Source organism: Sinohyriopsis cumingii, chromosome 14, assembly GCF_028554795.1.
Source record: "Sinohyriopsis cumingii isolate HCF-2022 chromosome 14, ASM2855479v2, whole genome shotgun sequence".
NCBI lineage: Eukaryota > Metazoa > Mollusca > Bivalvia > Unionida > Unionidae > Sinohyriopsis > Sinohyriopsis cumingii.
In genome coordinates this window covers 43,549,094-43,562,941 of record NC_142974.1, presented here as the reverse complement: position 1 = coordinate 43,562,941, position 13,848 = coordinate 43,549,094, and the positions used below count along the sequence as shown (strand labels likewise).

The 13,848-nt window shown below is 34.3% G+C and overlaps 1 protein-coding gene across 3 annotated transcripts in view; it reads right to left on the bottom strand.

The window, feature by feature from the left end:
* The window catches only part of LOC149783653 (WD repeat-containing protein 35-like), an 83,308-nt gene that overhangs the window by 10,600 nt on the left and 58,860 nt on the right, over nt 1-13,848 (bottom strand). For 2 of the 3 annotated variants that reach the window (XM_089931893.1, XM_089931895.1), the window contains 5 exons: nt 11,973-12,105; nt 11,623-11,685; nt 10,921-11,133; nt 10,013-10,156; nt 7,496-7,507 (listed from right to left, as the gene is read on the bottom strand). In XM_089931893.1, the coding sequence (XP_089788019.1) occupies nt 7,496-7,507; nt 10,013-10,156; nt 10,921-11,133; nt 11,623-11,685; nt 11,973-12,105 (565 nt within the window). The remainder of the gene's footprint in view (nt 1-7,495; nt 7,508-10,012; nt 10,157-10,920; nt 11,134-11,622; nt 11,686-11,972; nt 12,106-13,848) is intronic. The other variant, XM_089931894.1, reaches the window with a different exon arrangement.

The following is a 13,848-nucleotide window of genomic DNA, read 5'->3' as shown; positions in this document are numbered from 1 at the left end:
TTATAACATGGTTCCTTTCTTACAGTGAGTATAGTCATGAACCTATCTGTACAGTACTCAATGACTACAGTATACCCTTCATTATAACATGAATTCTTTCTTACAGTGAGTACAGTCATGGATCCAGTTGTACAGTATTCCTGACTATAGTATACCCTTCATTATAACATGGTTCATTTCTTATAGCGGGAATTGTCATGGATCCAACTCTACAGTACTCCTGACTACAGTATACCCTTTATTATAACATGGTTCATTTCTTACAGTGAGTATAGTCATGGATCCAGTTGTATGGTATGGTATACCCCTCATCATAACATGGTTCCTTTCATACAGTAAACATAGTCATGGATCTAACTATACAGTGCTCCCTGACTAAACTACCCATCATTATAACATGTTTCTTTTTATACAGTAAATATAAGTAACTGATCTAACTATACAGTACTCCCTGACTACACAACCATTCATTATAACATGGTTTCTATCATATGGCAGATATTGTCATTGATCCAACTGTACAGTCCTTCCTGACTACGATATACCTTTCATTATAACAAGGTTCCTTTCTTAAAGTGAGTATAGTCATGGATCTGATTATACTATACAGCTGTAAAATTAGCTGTAAAGTGTACATCATTACAGGTATATGGTGTTCCATTATGGCTCCCATGCACAGTGCTATAATGAGGGAATACTGTACATAAAAATACTGAATTTTTCAGAACTACATGGCAATGTAAGAATTTTTCTAGTCAAAATATGCACAATAAAAAGATTCAAATGTTTTTTGTTCTGCTGGTGAATGCCTTACAAAATGAAAAGCAAACAGGTGTATGGAACCTAGTGCACCATGTAACTCTCTGATTCTCTCGATCTCTCTCTTAATGAGAGTAAATGGGAATGAAAATTCAGGAAGACAAAAGTGACAGTGACCTTAAGAAACATGAATAAGCTTCTGAAAGTTATTTATGAAGTAAATCTTTTTATTTTAGCTTGCACCAAACAATCTGCTGTAAGAGGCCTATTCAATTAGAATAAATTATCCCCAGGCTTGGGAAAACAAATATACTGAATGAGTCCCATTCAATTAGAATAAATTATCCCCAGGCTTGGGAAAACAAATATACTGAATGAGTCCCATTCAGTTAGAATAAATTATCCCCAGGCTTGGGAAAACAAATATACTGAATGAGGTCCATTCAGTTAGAATAAATTATTCTCAGGCTTGGGAAAAGAAATATACTGAATGAGTCCCATTCATTTAGAATAAATTATCCCCAGGCTTAGGAAAACAAATATACTGAATGAGGCCCATTCAGTTAGAATAAATTATCCCCAGGCTTGGGAAAACAAATATACTGAATGAGGCCCATTCAGTTAGAATATATTATCCCCAGGCTTGGGAAAACAAATATACTGAATGAAGACCATTCACTTAGGATAAATTATCCCCAGGCTTGGGAAAACAAATATACTGAATGAGTTCCATTCAGTTAGAATAAATTATCCTCAGGCTTGGGAAAACAAATATACTGAATGAAGACCATTCACTTAGGATAAATTATACCACTGGCTGAGGAAATCAATTTTATGTACAAATAAAATACAGAAAAGAATTATTAAGCCTTCATTCCTCCACCTATATATATATCAGTGCATCACTGTCTGTACAATTAGATTTCATATATTTACCCTTGTATAGCATGTGCCCAGATACAAAAAATGTAAACCCATATTTACCATTACATCATGTGCCAGAAAACAAAAGACTATGTAGGACATAAAACAGCACTGACTTTGGTCTACTGGCACATTATGCAACATGAGATCTGACTGGTTGATTGACTATGTGATTATTAATGGCACATCATCATATTAGGACCATATCATGATGATGAAATCAGAGTAAAGAGTTTTCCCTAGGACACACCATCATGGCAGCTGACAGTCTTTCCCTGAGACACACAATGGTGGTTGACACAACATGGTCTGGGCACGATTCAGCTTTATGACACACCAAAATGACTTACACAGTATGGTCTGGACATGATTTGGTTCCTGAAGACATATCATGGTGGTTGACACAGGAATCTCTGGGCAGAATTCAAATATCAGAAACAAGATGGCAATCGACACAGCATTGTCTGGCAGAATTAACCTGTCAGACACACCATGATGGTTGACACAGCACTGTATGGTTAGGATTCAGCTGTCACATGCACCATGGCAGTAGACACAGCATTGTCTGGGCTGGATACTGCTATCAGACACACAACGGCAAGTGACACAGCATTGACTGTTAGGATTCAGCTGTCAAACACCATGGTGTATGGGCAGAATTCAGCTGTCAGACACACCATGGTGGTTGACACAGCAAGGTCTGGGCAGGATACAGCCATGAGACATACCATGGTGGCGGACACAGCATGGTCTTGGCAGGATTCAGTTGCAAGTTTGGCATATCATGCTAAAAATTGCACTGTAATGGCATTGCAAACAGTACCAAAAATTGTATGCATTCATATGACCTGAAAAATTACTAAAATCAGCTCTTTAATATGAGCTTCAACAGCTTTATAATTTCTTCTTCCAATTACATAAACCATATGTCTCTAATTCCTTCCAAAATTTTATACTGTGCAGAGTATATTGTCATATAATAAACTTTAAATTTCAGGAGTTCACATGTATCAGTGCTCCCCAAGCATACAAACTCATACCAATTTTACATGTTATCAGACAGCATCTATGTGAGTATTCCAAACAACTAAATGACTGAAATAATATCTGAATGGAAGTCATATGCTGGGATCTGCAAGGAAAAACTGACAGTTTTAACATTACAAGCACCCTAACCTTTTCTGGGTGAAATGAATGCATAATGTCTAAGAACCATTTGCAATAACATCTGAAAATAGTAATAAACTACCTTGTCTCCTTGGAAATACCTGCATACAAACAAATATGGTAAATTACGGCAAACTAGAAATTTATGTTGACAGAAGAAAATCTACATTTAGATGTCCGAAGTTTTAACTTATGAGGGAGGTGACTCAGCAAAACAAGTGTGGGAAGTTTTTGGACAGAGATTGAGTATAATATTGCTGTACATATAATTTGACTGGTACCCTGACAATTTGACTGGCACCCTGACAATTCAATCTAAAGAGGGAGAAACAATTATATAAGGACATTTTTCCTTTTCCAAGCACAAGTCAGCTAAAAATTTGGACAAGGTAGGCATTTTCCTCAAGATCTCCACATTTTGCCAGTTGTTAGCAATTAATAACTTAATTAATCAAGGTAATAACTGCAGCATGGATTACATCTGTTTGCACACATAAGCATGAAAATGATTGTCAATATAATTGTTTACAAAGACATTTACATCATTTGCTTTTGTGTAAATGATAAATCCATGAAATTAGGTACCCACAAATATGGACATTTTACCCAAACCATGAAATCTGAAACCCTTGCAAATAAAGTGTTTCCAAGCAACTTACAAAGAAGCTCTCAAGTGCTGACATGACTTGCAGGTATTGAAGGCTATGGGGCAAGTACTGACATGACTTGCAGGTATTGGAGACTATGGGGCAAGTACTAACATGACTTGCAGGTATTGGAGACTATGGGGCAAGTACTGACATAACTTGGAGGTATTAGAAACTATGGGGCAAGTACTGACATGACTTGCAGGTATTGGAGACTATGGGGCAAGTACTGACATGACCTGCAGGTATTGGAGACTATGGGGCAAGTACTGACATGACTTGCAGGTATTAAAGACTATGGGCCAAGTACTGACATGACTTGCAGGTATTGGAGACTATGGGGCAAGTATTTAAGATGATGCCAAAAAGCTCACTGTATGACTGAGACAAATGATTTGGAAAATATCTGTGTTCATGAAAAACAGAGTGAGATTTCATAAGAAAACATCTAAGATATGCTTCCTTGCAGTGAGAAACTCAGTGATCAATCAAGCAAAGGCATCAAGTAATAATGTTCTAGATAAAAATTCTAAAGATGCCTACAAGGCATCAAGTAAGTATGTTCTAGTTACAGGCTTCAAGTCAGAATGTTCTAGGTACAAATTATAAAGGTGTTAGCCAGGCCTTTGTAAGAACATCGTAAATAAGCATGAGCAGAAGTAGTAACTGATGACTGATGGGATTTGATGCCAATCCCTCTATCCATGGGGAGGGCATTCTCATCAAATTTTAGCCTAAGGAGGCACTCTACAGATATGAACTTCTGAGAGTGGAAGTGTAAGGTAAAGTTGTTTACAATTCCAACAAGCACAATGCACAAAATGTTGGTAAACCTCTAGCTACTTTCATGTACTGTGACTGAAATGTCTTTGGATATTTGTACTTGTGGAAATTGTACATGATCTAAGCACACAGCTAACTAAAATGACTGCTCCCTTGTGCTAAAAAAATCAGCCTGAATTAGTCTTAAGTATATTATCTTTAGCAGCTATTAAAATAGGGAACAACTACTTTTTTCAGACTAGACAATACCAGCTTCTAAAAGCACAATGAATGAATTATCAAATATGTAAAACGTGAAAAAAGTTAACAACACTTTATTTTTACAACTTACTTCTGAAGTACAGGAAATGAAAATAAATAAGTGGAGCTAGAAGTTTTTTTTAAAAGTGCATATTTGAAGTAAGGCCAAGCTGTATACTCTAAAACCCATATTACACATCAATCACACACACAAATAAAGGGAATATAATGTTCTTTGAGCAATACCTAAAATAAACAAGGTCTTATTTAAAATAACCAGTATGGAGAACAGTGGAAATTCTTCTTCTTAAAAAATCTAAACCATTGCAAAATATGAAACTGTAGAGTGCTACCTTAAAACAAATATGAAAATTTGTACAAATATTATTTTTGTTTTCAATTCATCATGTATGATTTTCTGAATACATTTAATGGTACATCAACAGTATAGTTATGCATAAAAATAAGCAAATTATGCTTCTTTTTGCTCATGCTTAAACAATATGCCAGTAGGCAGTATTGAGTGTGTAATTACCTTAATTACAGGGAAACTAGTAGCCTTAGAACACAGGAATGAAGTCAACTGAATTTAAAACTGCTGCATTTAAGTGAAAGAAATATGTAGTGAAAATGTTTCTTTTCATTCGTTTGTAATGAAATTAAGAAATAAATGACAAAGCAAAATCACTTTCTTCCATATTCTAGGGTTAGAACAATATGCAAACATTTTAACCTTTGACCTCCATGAACCTAATCTGTTCAACCCCTTTCCAAACTGCAAGCTTTATTGGTGACATCTCAAGAATAATTGTGGTAAGTTTCATATTCCTGTCTTTCAGTATAATATTGGTTGTTATGTTAACAAAATGCAATGTGCATTTTTAAAACCACTCACTTTTCATCATAAGAGGTGGGGCTGGGGTTGTGTGGGACTCAGACACTAATTAATACTGTTCTGTAAGGGGAAGGAACAGGAGAATTATTCAAAGGGACAGTTTTGATGATTGTGACTTAAATGTGTCAGCCATACAACCAAAGGTAAATCATACAATAATGTATCTAAGTGTCTGCAGATATTATGAACTTCTTACAGATGGGTGTAAGGTTGTTGTTGTTGTTCTAGGGTTTAACACCATTTTTCAGCACAAGATAGGCCATACATGGCGGCCAGTATAACTGGTGGATGAAGAACCCTGGAAAACCCAGGGAAGAACAACCGACCCACGAGAAGCTGCTGGCAGGCTTTCCCACGTACCCACACTAGCCAAGCCTTGGACTCGAACCCACACAGACAGAGGTGAGATGGCAGTGATCCGGAACAGTGAGCGCTTTAGACCACTCGGTCACTCGGCGCCCCGGGTGTAAGGTGAAGTTCAACATGCATAATGAACAGAATGTTGGTATACATCTAAGTTACTTTCAAATGCTACAGCTGAAATTTCTTTGGATACTGTACTTGTGGTAATTGCACGTGATCTAAGCACACAGCTATCTAAAATGCTCCCTTGTGCTAAAATATTTTAGCTTGAATTAGTCTAAAGTACATAATCTTTAGCTGTTATTAAGATAGGAAAATGAATTTTACCAGACTAGACAAACTTCTGAAAGTGCAAGGAATGAATTACCAAATATATAAAATGTAAAACATGTTATTTGTTCTTTTCTTTTACAATTTACTTCTGAAGAACAGGATGTGAAAATGACCAAGCAAAGCCAGCAGTTTTTTTTAAAGGTGCACATCTGAAGTAGGGCCAAGCTGTATTATTTATAACCAATATTACACACATCAATCAGACACCAAATAATGGGAATTAAAAGTTCTTGAAACAACATCTATGATATACAATGATTTTTTTTTAAATAGCCAGTATAACCAGTGAGGAAAACCGGGGAAATTCTTTTTCCTTTAAAAATCTAACCCTATGCAAAATACAAAAAATGTAGAGCACCACCATAGCAAGCAGACAGCATTTTAGCTTATATTTAAACAAGCCAATAGATGTTGTGAACATTTTTATACCTGGAAGGCATTCTCATAATGTATCATGATGACATATTGTATTTTAAAAGAAACAGAGTAAAAAATCAAACTTAAAATTGCAAAATGAAAACAAAACATTGTCAACAAATAATGAACATTGACAAAATTAATTTCAGTTCAATCTTTTAATGTCTAATACAGAAAAATAAAACAAACTTTTATTTGAAATTTGCAATTTAGGGCAATTGGAGTAATGTCCAGAAAAGAGATGCAAATTTACAAAATCATTATTCCTGGAATCATGGAGTAAAGAGGTTAATTTCAATCTGCTTTACATGATCTTAGTGTAACTACGCTAAACTATCATTGTCTCAGATTTCTGAATACCACAACCCTAATCCCAATTTTTAAGAATGTCAATAAATACTTACAGATTCTGGTACAATACTAATTTAACAAATAGTAATTCAAATACAAGGACTTTGACAAGTCCACTAAGACTGCTACATTAACCCTTTTCCAAACAAAGACTTTGGCAAGTCCACTAGGACTGCTATTTTAACCCTTTTCCAAACAAAAACTTTGGCAAGTCCACTAGGACTGCTACATTAACCCATTTCCAAACAAGGACTTTGACAAGTCCACTAGGACTGCTACTTGAACCCTTTTCCAAACAAGGACTTTGGTAAGTCCACTAGGACTGCTACATTAACCCATTTCCAAACAAGGATTTTGGTAAGTCCATTAGGACTGCTATTTTAACCCTTTTCCAAACAAGGACTTTGGTAAGTCCACTAGGACTGCTACATTAACCCATTTCCAAACAAGGATTTTGGTAAGTCCATTAGGACTGCTATTTTAACACTTTTCCAAAAGTGCTGATAAACTGGAAAATTTGCATCTATAAATAACAATAACTACCATGCCACACAAAGTTCTTTGTAAATTCTACAGTACCAGAAACGTTCTAGCACAATCAGAATGATAATCTTACCTCTGGTCGTCTCTATGTAAAAAATATGCAGAAATATAAAATAACATTACATAACTGAAATGTTCTTTTTAATTGTTTATGAACTTAATGTCTTGTAATACAATTTATTTTATGTCAAACAAGAAAATCTGACACTGTTTCATTCACAGTAATAAATGTCAATTTGATTTCCTTGACCTTTTACTTAACTTTTATTAGGCTAACAATGACCCTGACCTTCAGGTCTCTTTATGACCTGAAACCTTTATTGAACCAAAGTGAAAGTGAAACTATAGACTAAGTATGAAGCATACAAGGCACCCATTGCCTTGCCTGTAAGCAAGGACTTCTATACCATCTCCACCCAGCAGCATCACCAAAAAAATGATGTAACAGAGTCAGTGGTATAGGCACACATGCATAGCAGACACACTCACATGTTGACCTAGTATCATATATACTCGCGCATAAACCTGTTTGCACATAAGCTGACAACCCACGCTGAATAGGTATAAAACACTAAAAAGTGCATGACCAGTATATAAGCTGACCCAAAAGTCAGAGACAACATTACAAGGTGCACACACTAAATTCTAAATGCATTTATTTAGGCAAACTTACATTAGCAAAAATTACTGTATAACTCTCTCAGGGTTGGCAAGAATGATTATTACACAGAAATGGTATAAATTTGTTTGAAAAGTCAAAAAATTTATTTAATTTTCTGTGTCCTTATTGTTTTTGCCTAATTCAGATTTTTGTATAACTTGATCGGACGATGACAAGAATTGAGCATTTGCTGGATGCTGTAATATTACCTCTCCCTTTTGATTCAGTTATTGTTTGTTTATGCATTATTGCATTAGACTTTTTACATCAGTGCACCAGTAATTATGTTTTTATTTTGCCTTCAAATTGTAAATACCCAACTCATTAAAATATTATCCCAGTATGACAACAATGAGCAACAATAGGGTTTGATTCAATGCTTGCAATTAGGCTAGTAGCGTATTTACATAATGGCACCACCACATGTACACTATAAGTCTGAACACGCACTGAATTTAGTACATTCCACAGAATGATGTACATCCCTTGAATTTAAATCATGGGCACTACTGCACTAAACTTTAATGATAAATCTAAAATACAATAATGAAGTTTCAGAAATAATGCTTCAAAAATTATATACCCTAAAAGTTGAGTTGTAGTTTTCTTTCATGTAAGCGACCTTACATCCCATTTTACAAAACTAAAATAATTGTGCTAATATTATAGAGTGAAAGACAATTACACAAAAACTACTGGTATAGTTGACAATCAAAATTCCCTCTTAATGCAAGCCAGTTTCTGGTTTTTAATGATTAACTGGCCTGTATTGCTGTCAGAAAATAAAAGACAAATTCAACAATTATAAACAAAGGAGTCATTGAAACATCCAGATTTCCAAGGTATGGAAAATTATGATTTTATTCAGCCAAAAAGTAAGATAGATTGATGAAGATCTTGACCAAAGTAAATGAAAAAGCTTTAACCAACTAGCTTTAGTGTTATCTGATTTCATTGAAAAAATGAATAAAGCAATATCTGCATCCAACATGTTTGGGAATAGACAAGGATTAAAGTGATGCTAGGCATAATTTTCACTCTGTAAGTACTGTAGATTATAGTACAGCCTTGTCTCCCGGGTAAAATCAAACCGGCCAGTGAATTATGAATATTTTTTTCTCTCTTTATTTAATTTTGTGCTGGAGAAATAAAAAAATATGCACATGCAAAATAATAACAAAAGCAATCATAGTAGTTTTATAACAGTTTAGTAGTGATGGGACACAGAGAATGTATTTTTTTCACATGCACATACGTCTTAGGACATGGAGACAATTATGTTTTCATGTCCCAAGATTTACAGCCATTATGGTAGTCAACAAAAAATTCTTAAAACTTTTAAGTTTAGACCTTGGCTCATGGATAAACTGATCCCACTTCTTCCAGGCCTTTATTTTTTACTAAATTATTAGGCTTATATCTGAGCATATACGGTAATTAATCTTATCTGTACAATTATTCTGGATTCTTAAGACAGAAATCAAGGTATATAGAAATAATTATATAGGATTAGAAGTATACACCAAACAGAACTTTCTGTTCCATTTGGTGTATTTTGTATTCATGTATATATATATATATATATATATATATATATATATATATATATATATATATATATATATATATATATATGTATATACTCCTATGTGTTGCTTGTTTACATAGAGTAAAAACAGAAGGTCTAATTTACTGTATTATTTGTCTTTTGAATTAGCCATATTTGCAAACCAAATAGAATCCTACAATAAAAGCTTAATTACTTTCCTCTCTCCAGGAACTATGACATAATTTATTAATTCATTTTAAACTATTACAGACTGACATAAAAAAACTTAATGACAATATCTATCATGCACTAAGCTGATAAAAATGAAAGCCTGCAGAGTCATACAGGTGCTCAAATGATTAAGTAAAACCTAAAATTACCATGGCTCCCTTCTTGTCCTTGACCTTTGACCTTGAAGTCATTTTCATCTGCTCGTGGTACTGTTCTATCAGAAGTCCACCAAGAACAAACATCTTTTTGATGAGAAGTGGCTTCTGTTTGGCTTTTGCCTGCTCTTGGGCCATCTATAAGAAAACAAGAAACCTTTCACATGTCAGGCACTACACATGTGATGTGTGCAAGGGTTAGTATTCTGATAATGCATTTCAATAACAATTACTTTCTTGACAATAGTCCTGAACTGTCAAAGACCTCAACCAATGTGTAAACTCTTGCAATTATTCCCAACATATCTTTGAAATTACATAAGTTTTTAAACATTCAATAAAGTGTCTTGTTAAAGAAAATGTTAAACACTTGGTAGGCATTCTACTCCTCTACTTTTTGCTTAATCAGCCACCTACAGAACATCGATAAATCTTGCTGTCAATATCCTACCTATCATCATCATCCCAATGATTATAATCCACTTTTGCATTTTATTCTATAAAAATGCCTAGAAGGTCCTATCCCTTAAATTAACTATCCTGAGGTAATGTTACTTATTCCGAAAGAGTTCAGTGATATTGATAATGTTATTTCTCTCATGGAGAAACTTAGCATATCTGGTTAAAATACTATCACTTTCTTTGACAAAGTAACTATCAATCAAGACTATTCATATTATTATTATTATCATTATTATTACATATTAAAAAAGTCTCTCACCTAAAACAGTAGCATTGCTGCCTCCAGATAGTGGCCAGCCTTCTTATAAAGTTCAGTGGCATTGACATACATATCAAAAAAAGTCTCTCACCTTAAATATCAGCTTGGCTGCCTCCAGATGATGGCCAGGATTACAACAGAGCTCAGTGGCATTAATATACTTATCTCAAGAGTCTCTCACCTTAAATATCAGCTTGGCTGCCTCCAGATAGTGGCCAGCCTTCCTGTAGAGTTCAATAGCATTGACAACCTTGTTTTTCTCAAGAAGATACTGTGCATATTTGGCCAAAAGTGAGTCAATTTCCTTGACATTGTGGGTCTTGGCCAGGTCAATGGCCATGTTCCATTGGTTCAGGTTCACACAGCAGTCTATGGCATCCTTAATATGATTACACTAAAAAGAAAAGTCGATTCTAGCACAATGATGACTGTGATATGCTGATTGGTCCAAAATCAAAGGTCTTGATAAACTGCTGTCAAATAACTGACACCAAGATAACATAATGATAATGTAAATCATCTACAAGACATTTTCATTTTTAAAATGCTAACATTTCCATATTGTTAAATTCAAGACTGCTAGCCCTTAAGGTATATTTCAAAGGTAAAATGTTCACCAACCATATTATTATATACAAATCAGTGTTATTGAAAGGATAATACTTAATCTAAAATTAATTTTTCTACAATAATTTTTATTCAAACATGGAATATGTGTACTACACAAACCATTTGTTAACTTTATGAACTGAATTTAGCTTACTTCTAAATTGATACCTTGTCTGGATTTGGATAAAACACTTTGCCATTATGAATATGAAGAAACCACCTGCTATGACATCTCAATGGTTTGCTGCCAACATCTCAAATACAGCTAGCTTACCTTGATGTATGCATCCACTGCCTGATTGCACATTCCTACAGTCACAAACATAGAAGCAATGTCCTGAAAAACAAAATGACTATCAAGATCTATGTACATAAAAGTAAATATATTAATTACAGATGCACTTAAAAATACACCCAGTGTCTTATTAACTGGTTTTTCAAGTATCCAGTGCCATTTAGATTCATTCAAACAGTTCTGACTCTCTACAAAATTTGATTTGGTATTCCGTTTTCTTTACTTGTAACATGAGAGTACATTGATATTCTCACAGTGAGAAAATTGTTTCAAAAAGAACAAAACGCCAAATAATGTGCACATTAGTCTCTCTCTCTCTCTCCACCTACAGGCAGCAGCTTGTGGTTTTCAGGCAGGCTCTGGACCATTTTCTCCAAACCAGGATAATCCTCCAGCATGTAATAACATTCAGCCAGTCTCTCCTGATTCCTTCCCTGGACATAATAGGTCACTGCCTGTTGCCTGGTTATAAAAATCTAAATGGTCATATATCAGTGGAGCTGATGTATTATATATTGTCTTGTACTACATGGACTTTGGTGAATTGAGTAAGTATGACATATTCAAAGCATAAAATGTTCATGATTTCCTAATAGGTAATATATGCACACTGTATTTGTTACTGTCAATAGAATCACTATGAATACTCCTCTCACTAAATGGGCCCTGTGCAGGTTCAGGGATGTAGAATACTATTGCTGCACTCTCCTGCACACTGTAAGATGCAAATAATGGAGACATGAGCCATGATGGCTGAGGGCTGCTCCGCTGAAAAATACTTGGGACCAACGGAAGGCACTTTAAAATGTGAAATAGTAAGCTATAGATGCAATTTAAATTTTTTAAAATTGTTTTTATACAGACTCTGTAAATGGAGTACTCTGGCATATATTTTTTAAAACTGCCTTCCCTGGGTACCATGTATTTTAAATGGAACAGCCCATAGTAGTTAGATGGCCAACCTTGTGAGTGAAAGGGGGCTGGTTCTAATCCAACCCCTGGATCAACTTAGGTCAGCTATGTGGTGTGTCTTTGGGCAAGGCACTTTACTACAATTGCCTTGGTACTAAATAACCTAATTGTGTTGATGTGCCATAAAACACTTAACCAAAGCAATTCATTACATTAATGGAAATCTTATGCTTCAGGACATTTGTAACCATTCATCATTTAAACTGCTTAAGTATTTCAGAACATTTCTGACACTGCATCATTTAAATTGCTTAAGTACTTCAGAACATTTCTGACACTTCATAATTTAAATTGCTTAAGTACTTCAGAACATTTCTGACACTGCATCATTTAAATTGCTTAAGTATTTCAGAACATTTCTGACACTGCATCATTTAAATTGCTTAAGTACTTCAGAACATTTCTGACACTGCATCATTTAAATTGCTTAAGTATTTCAGAACATTTCTGACACTGCATCATTTAAATTGCTTAAGTACTTCAGAACATTTCTGACACTGCATCATTTAAATTGCTTAAGTATTTCAGAACATTTCTGACACTGCATCATTTAAATTGCTTAAGTATTTCAGAACATTTCTGACACTGCATCATTTAAATTGCTTAAGTATTTCAGAACATTTCTGACACTGCTTGCTTAAGTACTTCAGAACATTTCTGACACTGCATCATTTAAATTGCTTAAGTATTTCAGAACATTTCTGACACTGCATCATTTAAATTGCTTAAGTATTTCAGAACATTTCTGACACTGCATCATTTAAATTGCTTAAGTATTTCAGAACATTTCTGACACTGCATCATTTAAATTGCTTAAGTATTTCAGCACATTTCTGACACTGCATCATTTAAATTGCTTAAGTATTTCAGAACATTTCTGACACTGCATCATTTAAATTGCTTAAGTATTTCAGAACATTTCTGACACTGCATCATTTAAATTGCTTAAGTATTTCAGAACATTTCTGACACTGCATCATTTAAATTGCTTAAGTACTTCAGAACATTTCTGACAATGCATCATTTAAACTGCTTAAGTACTTCAGAACATTTCTGACACTGCATCATTTAAATTGCTTAAGAATTTCAGAACATTTTTGACATTGCTTTAGAATCTTTATAGAAATTCAGAAAATGATTAGAAGATTTTAATTTGTGTGCAGTTTCCCATGTAATATACGATGAATTCATTTATTTTTGTGGACATCACTTTTTATAATTTTGACAATTATT